Source organism: Balearica regulorum, chromosome 30, assembly GCF_011004875.1.
Source record: "Balearica regulorum gibbericeps isolate bBalReg1 chromosome 30, bBalReg1.pri, whole genome shotgun sequence".
Taxonomy (NCBI): Eukaryota; Metazoa; Chordata; class Aves; order Gruiformes; family Gruidae; genus Balearica; species Balearica regulorum.
The window spans coordinates 98,352-109,730 of NC_046213.1; the positions used below are offsets into that span (position 1 = coordinate 98,352).

The window sequence follows — 11,379 nt, forward strand, 5'->3', positions numbered from 1 at the left end:
CACACCCCGGGGGGGGTCAGACCGGGGCTGGGGGGGGGGGTGTCACACCCCGGGGGGGTCAGACGGGGCCCGGTGCCGCCGCGGCCTCAGCCCATCTCCTCGTAGAGCGGCTCCTCGTCGCTGCCCCCCCCGGGGCCGGAGGCCACGTCGCGGCGCGATGCCGGGGCCAGGGCTGCAAGGGAAGGGGAGGGCGGCTCAGCACCCCCCCCCGCACCCCCCCATCTCGCTTCCCGCTAAAATCCTCCGGTAAAATTCTCCAAATTCCCCAAATCCGGCTTGCCAGCGAACGACGCGGAGCCCTCTCGCCCCGTGACGTCACAGCCCCACAACGGGACCATTTTTCCGTGCGGTTTTCCAGCGATGGGGGGGGGTGGGGGGGGGGGAGGGAAAAAGAAAACCAGGAGGAAAAAAACCAAATAATTCAGGTTTGGGGACCCCGGAGCGGAGCGAGGGCGAACATCTGGAAACGTACAAACACGGAAACTGCTGCTTGACGGCTCTAAAAACCCCCCAAAAACCCCAAACCCAACCCAAAATCCCTGCCGCGTACAAAAAAGCGGCAATTTCCACTTGGCGGCTGTAAATATTTCGACGGGGGACTATTTTTGGGGGGTTTTTTGTGGGTTTTTTTTTTTTTTCCTCCTGCCCTCCCTCACCTTTGCCGACAGCCCGCAGCAGCACGGCCAGGACCGTCTCCTCGTAAACGTTCTCCAGGTTAACGATGTCGCTGAAGTCGGCGAACACCAAACTCTCGTACCGCGGCAGCTCCTAACCGCGACGGGAGAACGCGGCGACGACGACGACGACGGCGTCAGCGACATCCCGGCGAACCGGGAGGTTGCGAAACCAGTCGCCGGGATGGGAGGAATTGAGGGGAAATGGGTAAAGCTCCCCCCCCCCCCCCAAAAAAAAAATAAAAATAATCGAGCGGGGCAAGACCAGAGGCTGCGGTAGCGCCCTCGGATCCCGTTTTCCCCGTGGCACAGCGCCCGTCGCAGCCAAAAACACACACACCCCCCCCCCAATCGATCCGGCCAAGCGTTCTGGCACGGCAAAAGGGGAAAAAAAAAGGGAAAAAAAAAGGGAATAAAATCTAAATAAAGGAGAACATTCTGGGAAAGAGCTGAAGGACGGTCACGCCCGCGACGGCGCGAGACAGAACACGGCTTGTGGCGGTTCGGGGGAGGTTTTCGGGAGAGCCGCGGTTTGGCAGCTGGAATTAAAAACTCTTTTCTGCTCCGCGGCTCCCCAGCGCCAAGACGCCGGCGAGAGGGGAAGGGCTACGCCGAGAGAAGGAGTCGCTTTTTCTCGCCGAACTAAAAGCCGCTTGTTTCAGCCCGTTTTCCGCCACCCCCCCCACCCCCGCACCCGCCCCGAGTCCCGGCCGTACCAGTTTACACCCGGATTCCAAACGCTTCAACAAAAAAGGGAGAAAAATCCGGATCAGCCACTCCCGAGTGAAACGTTCCCGGACGGAGCCGCTGTCGTAATCAAATTTCTGCAATTAAATTCAAAAGAGGATCGGTACGTTTGCGACGACTTCACGTCTGCGGCGCGAGAGCAAGGCGGGAAAGGCGTCGAAACGCGGGAAAGGCGTCGAAACGCGGGAAAGGCGACGAAACACGGGAAAGGCGTCGAAACGCGGGAAAATGGGGCGATTTAACAAAAAGCCCCCGAAACGCAGCCGAACAAAAGCCGTGGCGCGCGTCCGCGAGCCGCCCCTCACCTTCAGCACCCGCTCTTTGACTTTGCGCAGGGTTCGGGCGAGCTGGCGGGGGCTCTGCGCCCGGCCGAGGTGCTGCTGCGAGAGCTGCTGGAAGGTGTGGGTGGCGTCCTGCATCAGCTGCGAGGTAAAACCCTGCTCAGCGCCGCACCGACGCGCAGGATCGCGCTCCTCGTCACGCGCGCGCCCTCCCGGCCCCGTTGCGAATCCCTTCCTCCTCCGTTAGCCGACTTAGTTTAAAAACCCCAAAAATAAACGTTTTCGCACCTTTGCTTTGTGGGTTTTTTGGGCGGCTCGGGGAAAACCGGAGCAGGAGGAAGGGAGCGAGGGGCCGAGACCCGCGACGTCGCGTCCCCGTCCCCGAGCGTCGCCGCTTACTTGCTGCATGAGGTTCTGCGCGCCGAGGACCAGGCTGGTCGCGCCGCGGAAGCCGAACCGCTCCTCGAGCTCTCGCAGGCTTTCTCGGTACGGGTCGGTCTCCTCGTAGCACGGGTGCATGACGTCGGGCTGCCAGGACGTTCTCCCCAGCGTCACGAGCTGCGTCAGAGCGGCAGCGTCGTTCGGGCGCCGCGCGGCGTCCCCCTTCCTTCCGTGTTCCCGTTTTCCCCCCGCCGTTCCCACGTTACCTCCTTCCGCAGGACGGTGACCGGAGAGCTCTGGACGAGCCCGATCATCTCATCAACCCTCTGAGCGAAGAGCGAGCGAACGGCTTCGACTCCCGAGCTGACGGGACGCGCCAGTTCCTCCGTCACGCGGTCCAGGTGAGGCTCCACGCCCCGGCTGCACCACGACTCCGCCGGGATCCGCACCACGGCTGCCAAACCCGAAAGTTGCGGGACTCCCACCGGGAGGAAAACGCCACCCGAGACCTTCCAGCCCCTCTTTATCGCACCCGAACCCGCCGTAGCTCCCCCGAGAACGTTAACCCCCAGCCGGCACTTCGCAAAGGAAGGGCTGCAGCTACAGGCGGACAAATCCCACGGATTTATCCAGTTTGGTTTGAAACCGCCTAATTTTTTTTTTTGCCTTTTATCCCCCGCCGTTTGCCCAACCTTGGAGTTTGCCGGCGATCTGATCCTTCAACGTCAGCATCTGATCCAGGTCGGGGCGAATTTTCTTCTCCAGCTCGAGGCGTAGTTTTTCCTTCTCCTTCTGAAAACCTTCGAATTCGCCGGAGATTTCGCTGAGGACCAGGGTATAAACCTCCTGCAGAAACTGGGTGCCCGATACGGAGCGAGCGGACCAGAGAGAGAAGGAATAAAGGAGAGGTAAGAGGCACCGCCGCAGGCAAAGTTTGGAAAGCTTTCCGTTTCCTGGCCGGTTTCGGGGCTCCCCACGGAAGAAAACCCCACGTCCCATCCCTGCCACGCTCCTAAAATTCTTTGACTCGTCCGGCTTCGTTTCACCCAACCCAAATATCAAGTAATTAATCCGCGCGTCTCCGTTACAACCGTTCCCTCGCCGTCGACAGGCAGAACCGGCCGCGCCGCTCACGCGCCGCACTATTCCCCGGGTTTCACTCCAGCGCTTCCCTGGCTAAGCGGCCTCAGAACGGAGCTTTCTCGTCAAATCGTTCTTTCTTTGGTACGTTTATACCCGACGCTCGGCACAGCCCTGGCTTTCGGGTGCCGCCGACGCGCCGGGCATTCACCTGGAGCCAGAGCTGCCGCCGCCTCCGCTCCGACCCTCGGATGCTCGGGAGCACCTGAGCGCGCAGCACCGGCAGCAAATCCTCCATCAGCACGTTTCCGAGGATCTAAAACCCAAAACGAACGGCTGAAACCACCGGTCAGCGTTGGAAACGCTCCGGTCTCAAAACGCTTTACCGACCTCGGGTTCCGGCCCCAGGAGAAGATCCCCCGCTCCGTAGCGGCCTCTCTCTTGCCTGTAAAACCGCACGGCTTGGAGGAACGCCTCCGCTTCCAGGGAATCCCTCCTCTGTAATTCTGAGGACAAAGGACGAGTTCAGCGTCGTGTGTGTCCCCCCCACCCCGCCAGGTGACGTTTAATCGAGGACACGCGGAGCAATTCCCACCAAACCCGGGCGGAACTGCGGGAACGCAGCGGCTAAAAACTATTCCGAGCGAAAACAAAGGCTCCAGGCGTCGACGCGGCGAGAAGCCCACGGCGCGCCGCTCCCCTCCGCGAGGGGATCCCGAGGGCGGAGAGCTCTCGGACCTCGTCGCTTCGTCAGGCGGCGCCGATCCGTTTCGGGAGCCTCACCCGTACTGTGGTAGCGAACGCCGTCCCCGAGAGCGGCTCTCCAGATCCGCCGCGATCCCGCCGAGTCGGCGCAGAAGCAGAAGTGCCTCCGGAAAGGATGGTAGAGGAAAAACAGAAACTCTCCCGGCGGGTCGGCGAAGGGGCTGCCACCTCGGGGAGGAAGAGGAGAGGAAGAAGCGCAACGCGCGGGTACAATTTTAAATTAATTCTCTGTAAAGCCTCGGAAGTTTCCCGAGCGGTAAGGCCGTCGCTTGGATTTTAATTCGGAAACGGCAGTTTACAAACAAAGGACAACGCCGTCCTTCGAGAGCGCTCCGAGGCGCGCCGCGTCTCAACCGCTCGTTAGGAGACGAGGGGATCGCGTCCCGCCAGACGTCAAGGCGGGGAAACGGGACCGGCCGTGGGGTTTTGGGTTTTTTTTTTTTGGTTTCTTTAGCGTTATTAGACCCAACAAACAGGAGTTTTGGTGCGGCGCTGCCGACAGCCAGAACCGCTCGTAGGAGAGGAACACAAACGCTTTGCTCCGGGAACAAATCGGTACGTAAAGCCTCGCTCCCTTTTTAACCTGCACCTGCAGCGCCCTGGAAGGAGCCCAATGCCGTTAAATTTTTTGAGCTTGAACGGTGCCATCCGTAATTTAAAAAAAACAGGGGTAATTTACAACCGTTCACAAGCCGATATAAATTCTTTTACAGGAGGCAGCTAATAAAAACCAGAGGGCTGCACGCCGAAGAGCTGAACGGAGAAAACAATTTGAAATGAATCCCAGTCACTGGCAACGTTTCTCTGCAGCTGCTTCTGGTTTCGTGCCGCTCGGGTTTAAAGTTTTCGCTCTCCAGCTGGCCCAGAAAAGCCGTGCGGGCTGCCGGCAGCCCCGAGCACAGCTGGCTGCCGGGGAAGAGGCCAGAGGAAGCGGAGAAACAAGGAAAACAACGGATTTAACTGCGCGAAAGCGCAAAAGCACCGAGTTTGGGTGACGCCGGCGAGTTTAGCCCCGAGGGTTACGGCTCTGCCTACGTGTAAGGAAGTTTTTTGGGCGTCTTCCGGCACAAAACCTCTTGGCCGGACGCGGAACCCGGCCTCGCGCTCCTCGCGCGCCAAGGAATTACCCGCGAGCCCTTGGCACAGATCGGCGAGCAATTCGGCGTATTCGCTCGGCGAAGACAGCAGCCGGTAGCCAGAGAGAACGGTGGAGCCTCTGGGCTCGGAGCCCGTCCTCAGGGCCTGGAAAAGAAATCCAAGGGGGAACCCTCAGGAAACCGGGGCGAATTTTAAAGGCAAAACGGAAAATTTGTGGAGGGAGAATCGTCGTTCAGCCGCGCGGGTGGGAAGCGGCAGGCTTTCACGTGAGCGTGCAGGCAGCGCGCAGCCCCGAGGGGATGTCGTGAGGCACAACCACAAAAAATCCTCCATTTTAGGGCCTCTGCAGCAGGAGCGCGGTTACCTCTTCGCTTTCGAACCACTGCAGGGTAAAATCTCCGAGCAGAACGAAGTAATTCTCCTGCCAGCTACGGGAATCGCCGTCGTACTGGGAGAGCAATCCATCGTGCAGAGCGGCGGCGGGCGGCCCCGGGAGCTGAGGACACAGGAAAAAAAAAAAAAAAAAAAAAGAGCCGGAAAACCTCAGCAAAGGTGCAAAGCGTCGGCGCTGCGGGGAGACGGAGCTGCTGGCGTGTACCCAGGGCGGGAGCTGGCCCGGCCGAGAGCTTCTGCTAGGAGCGCTGTAGAAAGAGCAGCGAGGAGCGGTTGGACGCGGACATCTAGCGGTGAAAAGCAAAGGGAGAGGGTTGCGATCAGCGACGCAGAATCCGGCCGGGGACCCGCAGCGAGCGGCGTTCCCCCCCAGGGTCAGCGCTGGGTCCGATCCAGCTCAAGATATTCATCGGTGAGCCGGGCAGGGGACAGAGCGCGCCCCGCGACGAGCTGCTGGTGACACCAAACTGGGAGGGAGGAATAACCCCAGTAACCGGGACAGGTTGGGGGTGACCTGCTGGGAAGCAGCGCTGCGGAGAAGGACCTGGGAGTCCCGGCGGACGCCAAGCTCTCCACGACCAGGGAGATGCGCCCGCGCGGCCAAGAAGGCCGACGGTGTCCTGGGGTGCGTCGAGAACGTGGCCAGCAGGTCGAGGGAGGTTCTCCTCCCCCTGGTGAGGCCACGGCTGGAGTTCTGTGTCCAGGTCTGGGCTCCCCAGTTCAGGACAGACTGGGAACTACTGGGGAGAGTCCAGCCGAGGGCTGCGAGGATGAGGAGGGGCCTGGAGCATCTCTGCTACGAGGAAAGGCTGAGAGAGCTGGGGCTGGTTAGTCTGGAGAAGGCTGAGAGGGGATCTGATAACGCTTATCAGTATCTAAAGGGCGGGTGTCTAGACAAGGGACAGACTCTTCTCAGTGGTGCCCAGCGACGGGACGAGGGGCAACGGGCGCAAACTGGAACACGGGAAGTTCCACCTGAACACGAGGAAAAACTTCTTCCCTCTGCGGGTGAGCGAGCGCCGCCGGGACAAGCTGCCCAGAGAGGTTGTGGAGTCTCCGTCGCTGCAGAGATTCCAACCCCGCCTGGACGCCATCCTGTGCGACCTGCTCTGGGGGATCCTGCTCCGGGGGATCCTGCTCCGGGGGCTCCTGCTCTGGGGGATCCTGCTCTGGGGGATCCTGCTCTGGGGGCTCCTGCTCCGGGGGATCCTGCTCCGGAGGCTCCTGCTCCGGGGGATCCTGCTCCGGGGGATCCTGCTCGGGGGATCCTGCTCCGGGGGCTCCTGCTCCGGGGGATCCTGCTCTGGGGGATCCTGCTCCGGGGGATCCTGCTCTGGGGGATCCTGCTCGGGGGATCCTGCTCCGGGGGCTCCTGCTCCGGGGGATCCTGCTCCGGGGGATCCTGCTCCGGGGGATCCTGCTCCGGGGGCTCCTGCTCCGGGGGCTCCTGCTCTGGGGGATCCTGCTCCGGGGGCTCCTGCTCCGGGGGATCCTGCTCCGGGGGATCCTGCTCTGGGGGCTCCTGCTCCGGGGGATCCTGCTCCGGGGGATCCTGCTCTGGGGGATCCTGCTCCGGGGGGATCCTGCTCTGGCAGGGGGGTTGGACGAGACGATCCCCAGAGATCCCTTCCCACCCCCCCAGCAGTCTGGGATTCCGTGCGAGATAAACCAACCCACGTCTTCCCGTTTGTAGGAGGACGGACACCTCCGAGACAAGATCGACCTCGGCGCTAAGCGTTCCTCGAGGAGATCGCTCCGGGCTTTTACCTCGCTGGGCAGGAGCTGCAGGGCCGGTTTGCCGTGGGGGTCCAGCTCCCCCGAGACGCGTCGCAGAAGAGCGGTCGCCAGCTGCCTCCGGTAATAGGGCACAAAGTTCTTCACGGTGGCGTCCGCGCGACCTGCGGGCGGAGGAAGAACAGAGCCGGGTTCGGGAGGAGCCCTCCCCTCCCAGAGGAGGTTGCTCGTTGGTTTTAATTAGCGTTTCTCTAAGAACAGCAGCGGAAGTTGAGCACCGAAGCACAAAGCAACCCCTCCGCATCTCAAGAATTTTATTTGTGCTCTTTATTTCTCGCGCCCGTCGCGGGAACCCGCTCGCTTTGCCGCCCCGGGAACGCGGTCGGCGCAGCACGGGAAGGCGTCCGCTCGAAAAGGATCGGAGACATCAGAGGGTCTGAGCCTAACCGAAATTTAAAAAGCCTTTTACGTGCCACTGCTGGCCCGAACGCCTCTTCTGCCAGCCGGAAAGATGGCAGACACCGCCCAGGGAGCCCGCCGCAACTCACCGCAAACAGGATTCATGTTTTCCCCCTAAAAAAAAAAGCAACAGGGAGAAAAAGTGGTTTCTCACCTCTCAGATACCTGCGTTGCCTCCCGCTCAGAGAGCTCGAGCACTTTCCCCCCATCTTCGGCCTCAGCACGCTCACTGCCGGCCGGGCGCCGATGCCGGGGTCGGAGGGGCCGCGTGCCACATGCCGCCTTCCAGCTTCTCCGCCCGGCAGCGCTTTTCTGTCTCGTTCCCCTCCAGATCATTGGCTCGGAAATATTCAAATAAAGTCTCGTATCGACCCCCTCCGCTCACAAAATAATCCTTAAAGGGGCAGCGGCACCTCTGCCGCTCCCCACGCACTTTCACCACAAGTTTCGTGCGCCGAAACGGCACCGATTCGGTTTCCGATTTATTTTGGAGACTGGGCGGATTCGTGCTCGGAGGGTCCTGCTTGGGCAGCGGGACGGCGCTAGTTCAGTCTCTGTTTCCATCCTAGAAATCATTCCTGATTACCGTTAATTAACGCAGAAACTATTCGAGACGAGGCCGCCGCCTCGTCCCCCTCTCGGCTACCGCCTGCACGAGGCACCCCACAACCGAACGAGGGAAATTCGGGCCCGAGTGGGATCCGACAAGGGGATTTTTTCAGAGTTATTTCCAAATTCGAGAGCGTATCGTGGAAACGGCCCCGCTCGCCGCTGCGTCTGCACCTGCTCGCGCTTCCCTAATCGAGCTGAACGAAATCTGCCGCTTTCACCGTTACGCAACCAGCGGTTTTCGATACCCCGCGGGACGGGCAGGAACAGGAAACTCTGAGCAGAAATATCCAGCGCTTTGCATCAACCCCCCGGGCTGGGCACGCAGCCCAAATGCTTTTAATCCAAGGAAATCAACGGGGGTTCAGGAAAAGTCACAAAACCAGATGGAAAAAGGTTTCGGAATCGCTGAGGGATAACCCGGCGGTTTCTGCGGACTCGGCATCGCGGATCGGACGCGTGAAAATTTACCGCTGCGCGGTTTCGGACTCACGTTTACAAAACCATCTCGTTAAAACTCGTGTCGTTTGTCAGGTCCAAGAACGGGGAATCGCGTTACTTCAACTATTCTTTTAAAACCGCTTCAGGTTTTCGTTTCCAAGTCTACGTCCGCGTCCATCCCTGGCGCACTTCGCGTTTTTAAGGCGCGGAGCTCGGTTACTGGGCCGATCCGAACGCGATTTTAATATTTAACTCACAAATCCTGACGCTTTCTGCCTGGATTTCCGTAAAAGCGGTTTCAGAGATACCGAGAACAGCTTCGCAGCTCCCAGAATCTCTCTGTACCCCCAGGGAGAGGAGAAAAGTCGCCTGCCTTTTCCGACTCAGCTCTGTCACCCGTCCGCACGGGAACGCCGCGCGATCTCGGAGCGTTCTTCGCTCCCGAAAGCTGAAACCTCACCGCTACGCACGCGAGCGCGCAAAAAAACCAGGCAGGAAGGAGCCACCGACGACGAGTTTTAGGCAAGAACTAAAGCACGGTTAAAGTCAGGATTAACAAAGGCAAATCGGACAAACCAGCCAGGGGAAACGGAGCGTCACCCTACAGCCAGAGCTGTCCGTCCGTCCCCGCATCGCCGCCGCCGTGACGCCCCAAATCCGCTCCTCCCGTCCCTCCTTTACGGAAGAGCGCGGCCGGGTGGAACGAAAAAACCCACGAGCGGAAGAGCTGAAATCCATCCGTTTAATTATCGCACGTCCCCTTCACGTCACGGCGACCAAAACGAACCGCGTGACGCCGTCACCGTGCGCGACTCCAGCCCGGCCCCCACCGACCCCAAGGAATTAGAGCGTGGAAATTTGCGCTCGGCAAAGCACCGTTTGTTCTAGAAAGGGGATTTTAAAAAAAAAAAAAAAAAAAAAAAAATCACGTTTTGCGTCACAATTCGAGCGCTACGATCAAACGTGGCGTTCTTCACCCGGAACGTCACGCGGCCGACGCCGCGGTACCGTCGCCCGGGCCCGGGCGCAGTCGGCTCTACAAGACGGAATGTTTCTCCACAGGAAGGGTCAGCTCCTTGGCTGCCGACTCGTCCAAGAACCAGCGCAGCTGCCCGGAGCGAGGCCGGACAAGCGCGGCAGGAAGCGGATTTTCCTCGTCACCCTCCAAAACGCGCTGTCGGGAGAGAGGGAACGGCGTCTGAGCCGAGCGGTCGGCACAAAGGAATCGCAAACCGCACCCGAAACGCTTCAGCGGTTGACTGAAATCGCTCGCTCCCCCCAAACACCTCGGATTTTCGTTACAAAGATGAACGGTTCGGGTCCAAACCTTTAAAACCGCAGCTTTGCCTTCCCCCGTAGCCACAAACACCACCATCCGCGCGGCGTTCAGCACGGGCAAGGTTAACGTTATTCGCTCCGGCGGCGGCTTCGGGGAGTCGGTGATAGCAGCGACTATTTTCTCTTTCTCCTAGCGGAGCGAGAAACCCGTGAAAAGAGGGGAAACAGCCCAACGCCGGAGCCGGGCAGCAATCCGGGCTCTGACCCCGAACCAGGTGAGCGACAGCTACTGAGGGCGACCGAGGATCCTCGGCCCTCCCGCACCACCCAAGTCAAGGTTTCTTTTTTTTTTTTTTTTTTTTTCCTCTCCCCAAAACTCCCCAAATCAGGAGAAACGTAAAAGAAAGAAGCAGGGGGATAAGTCAACTTCGACGGGGTGGTTTTTTTGTTTGGTTTTTTTTTTCTCCCTCTTTACTTTACAAACCGCAACGCCCCCAAATCGGGAAGCGCCGCACCGACGCTATTTGTGAGTTACCGCCGCAAATCCGGGGGTAACGGCATCCCCGCGGTCGCTGGCGGGAGCCCAAGCTCACCTGGAGCAGGGGGTGGCCGGGGAAGAGGGAGCAGGTGTGTCCGTCCGGCCCGACCCCCAGCACCAGCAGGTCGAAGACGGGCACGTCCTCACCCGGGAAAACCTGCGGGAAGGACGGGAGGTAGAGCCGGCGTGGGGAAACACGCTCTTCCCGCGGACCCCCAGCCTCCCCCGGAGCAGGTACCTGCCGGAGTTGTTCGGCGTAGTCGGCGGCGGCGGCGGCGGGGGGCAGCCCGGGGGTGAGGGTCAGCACCCGCGGCCCGGGGCCGGGCAGCCGCGGCAGGAGCTGGGCCTGCGGGGAGGGGAGGGCGGTCATCGGGGCGGGGCAGGGCGGCAGGACTCCGCCGGCCCGGCCCCGCTCACCTCGTAGGCCCCGGCGGTGCTTTCCGGGTGCTCGGGCGGTACCAGCCGCTCGTCGCAGAAAGCCACCAGCCAGCGGGCCGGAGCGGCGGGGCCTGCGGCGGCGATGGCGGCGGGCAGGTCCCGGGAGAGGATCCCAACCAGGCTCCCTCCCGAGAGACCCAGCGAGAAGCGCCCGCCGGCCGCCGCCGCCGCCGCCCGCTCGGCCACCAGCTGCGCCAGGGCCGGGCCCAGCTCCTGCGGCGACGGGAACACCGAGACGCGGCGGGACGCGGCGCCGGCCATGGCGGCGGCGGCAGCACTACGGGAAGCGGCGCACCGGAAGTGACGCTTCCAACGCGCCGCGCTGTTGCCTAGCAACCCCGCGGCCTAGCAACCCCGCGGCCTAGCAACCCCGCGGCCTAGGCCTCCCGCCCCGAGCCCCGGCCTCGCGTCCCGGCCCCTGCGGAAGAAAGGAGCTTTACCCCGGCACTCGCTCTTCCACCAT

The 11,379-nt window shown here is 61.3% G+C and overlaps 2 protein-coding genes and 1 long non-coding RNA gene across 7 annotated transcripts; 1 reads left to right on the plus strand and 2 right to left on the minus strand.

Moving 5' to 3' along the window:
• Positions 1 to 38: 38 nt before the first annotated feature.
• On the minus strand, positions 39 to 9,331 carry NIBAN3 (niban apoptosis regulator 3). Of its 5 annotated transcripts, none has more exons than XM_075738213.1 (15): positions 9,268 to 9,331; positions 7,767 to 9,191; positions 7,187 to 7,317; positions 5,391 to 5,522; positions 5,056 to 5,170; positions 3,947 to 4,096; positions 3,554 to 3,669; positions 3,375 to 3,479; positions 2,776 to 2,938; positions 2,350 to 2,537; positions 2,102 to 2,260; positions 1,727 to 1,843; positions 1,391 to 1,498; positions 657 to 768; positions 39 to 172 (listed from the first exon to the last, which is right to left on the minus strand). In XM_075738213.1, exons 2-15 carry the CDS (start codon positions 7,819 to 7,821, stop codon positions 87 to 89), a joined length of 1,737 nt encoding a protein of 578 aa, XP_075594328.1. In that variant the 5' UTR covers positions 7,822 to 9,191; positions 9,268 to 9,331; the 3' UTR covers positions 39 to 86. The 5 variants fall into 5 exon arrangements, with proteins under 5 accessions (XP_075594328.1, XP_075594329.1, XP_075594327.1 ...); XM_075738214.1 differs by having other exon boundaries at positions 7,767 to 8,166; positions 8,715 to 9,327; XM_075738212.1 differs by having other exon boundaries at positions 7,767 to 8,177; positions 8,715 to 9,327.
• Positions 5,522 to 8,197, plus strand: LOC142598788 (uncharacterized). The gene is made up of 2 exons (XR_012832736.1): positions 5,522 to 6,044; positions 7,113 to 8,197. It is a non-coding gene; the product is annotated as an uncharacterized LOC142598788 (long non-coding RNA).
• Positions 9,332 to 9,382: 51 nt separating the features above from the next.
• On the minus strand, positions 9,383 to 11,213 carry PGLS (6-phosphogluconolactonase). Its single transcript, XM_075738218.1, has 5 exons — positions 10,896 to 11,213; positions 10,717 to 10,824; positions 10,534 to 10,635; positions 9,990 to 10,130; positions 9,383 to 9,836 (listed from the first exon to the last, which is right to left on the minus strand). The coding sequence occupies exons 1-5, from the start codon at positions 11,175 to 11,177 to the stop codon at positions 9,699 to 9,701; spliced, it is 771 nt and encodes a 256-aa protein (XP_075594333.1). The 5' UTR covers positions 11,178 to 11,213; the 3' UTR covers positions 9,383 to 9,698.
• Between the last annotated feature and the right edge of the window lie 166 nt (positions 11,214 to 11,379).

Coding starts and splice junctions, on each gene's coding strand:
- NIBAN3 (XM_075738213.1), bottom strand. CDS start 7,821: ATGGGGGGAAAGTGCTCGAGCTCTCTGAGCGGGAGGCAACGCAGGTAT. Junction 5,523..7,186: donor TGCAGCTCCTGCCCAGCGAG/GTAAAAGCCCGG, acceptor CTGTGTCCTCAG/CTCCCGGGGCCGCCCGCCGC. Junction 1,499..1,726: donor TCAAAGAGCGGGTGCTGAAG/GTGAGGGGCGGC, acceptor ATTTAATTGCAG/AAATTTGATTACGACAGCGG.
- PGLS (XM_075738218.1), bottom strand. CDS start 11,177: ATGGCCGGCGCCGCGTCCCGCCGCGTCTCGGTGTTCCCGTCGCCGCAG. Junction 10,825..10,895: donor GCACCGCCGGGGCCTACGAG/GTGAGCGGGGCC, acceptor CCCTCCCCGCAG/GCCCAGCTCCTGCCGCGGCT. Junction 9,837..9,989: donor GCAAAGCTGCGGTTTTAAAG/GTTTGGACCCGA, acceptor CTCTCCCGACAG/CGCGTTTTGGAGGGTGACGA.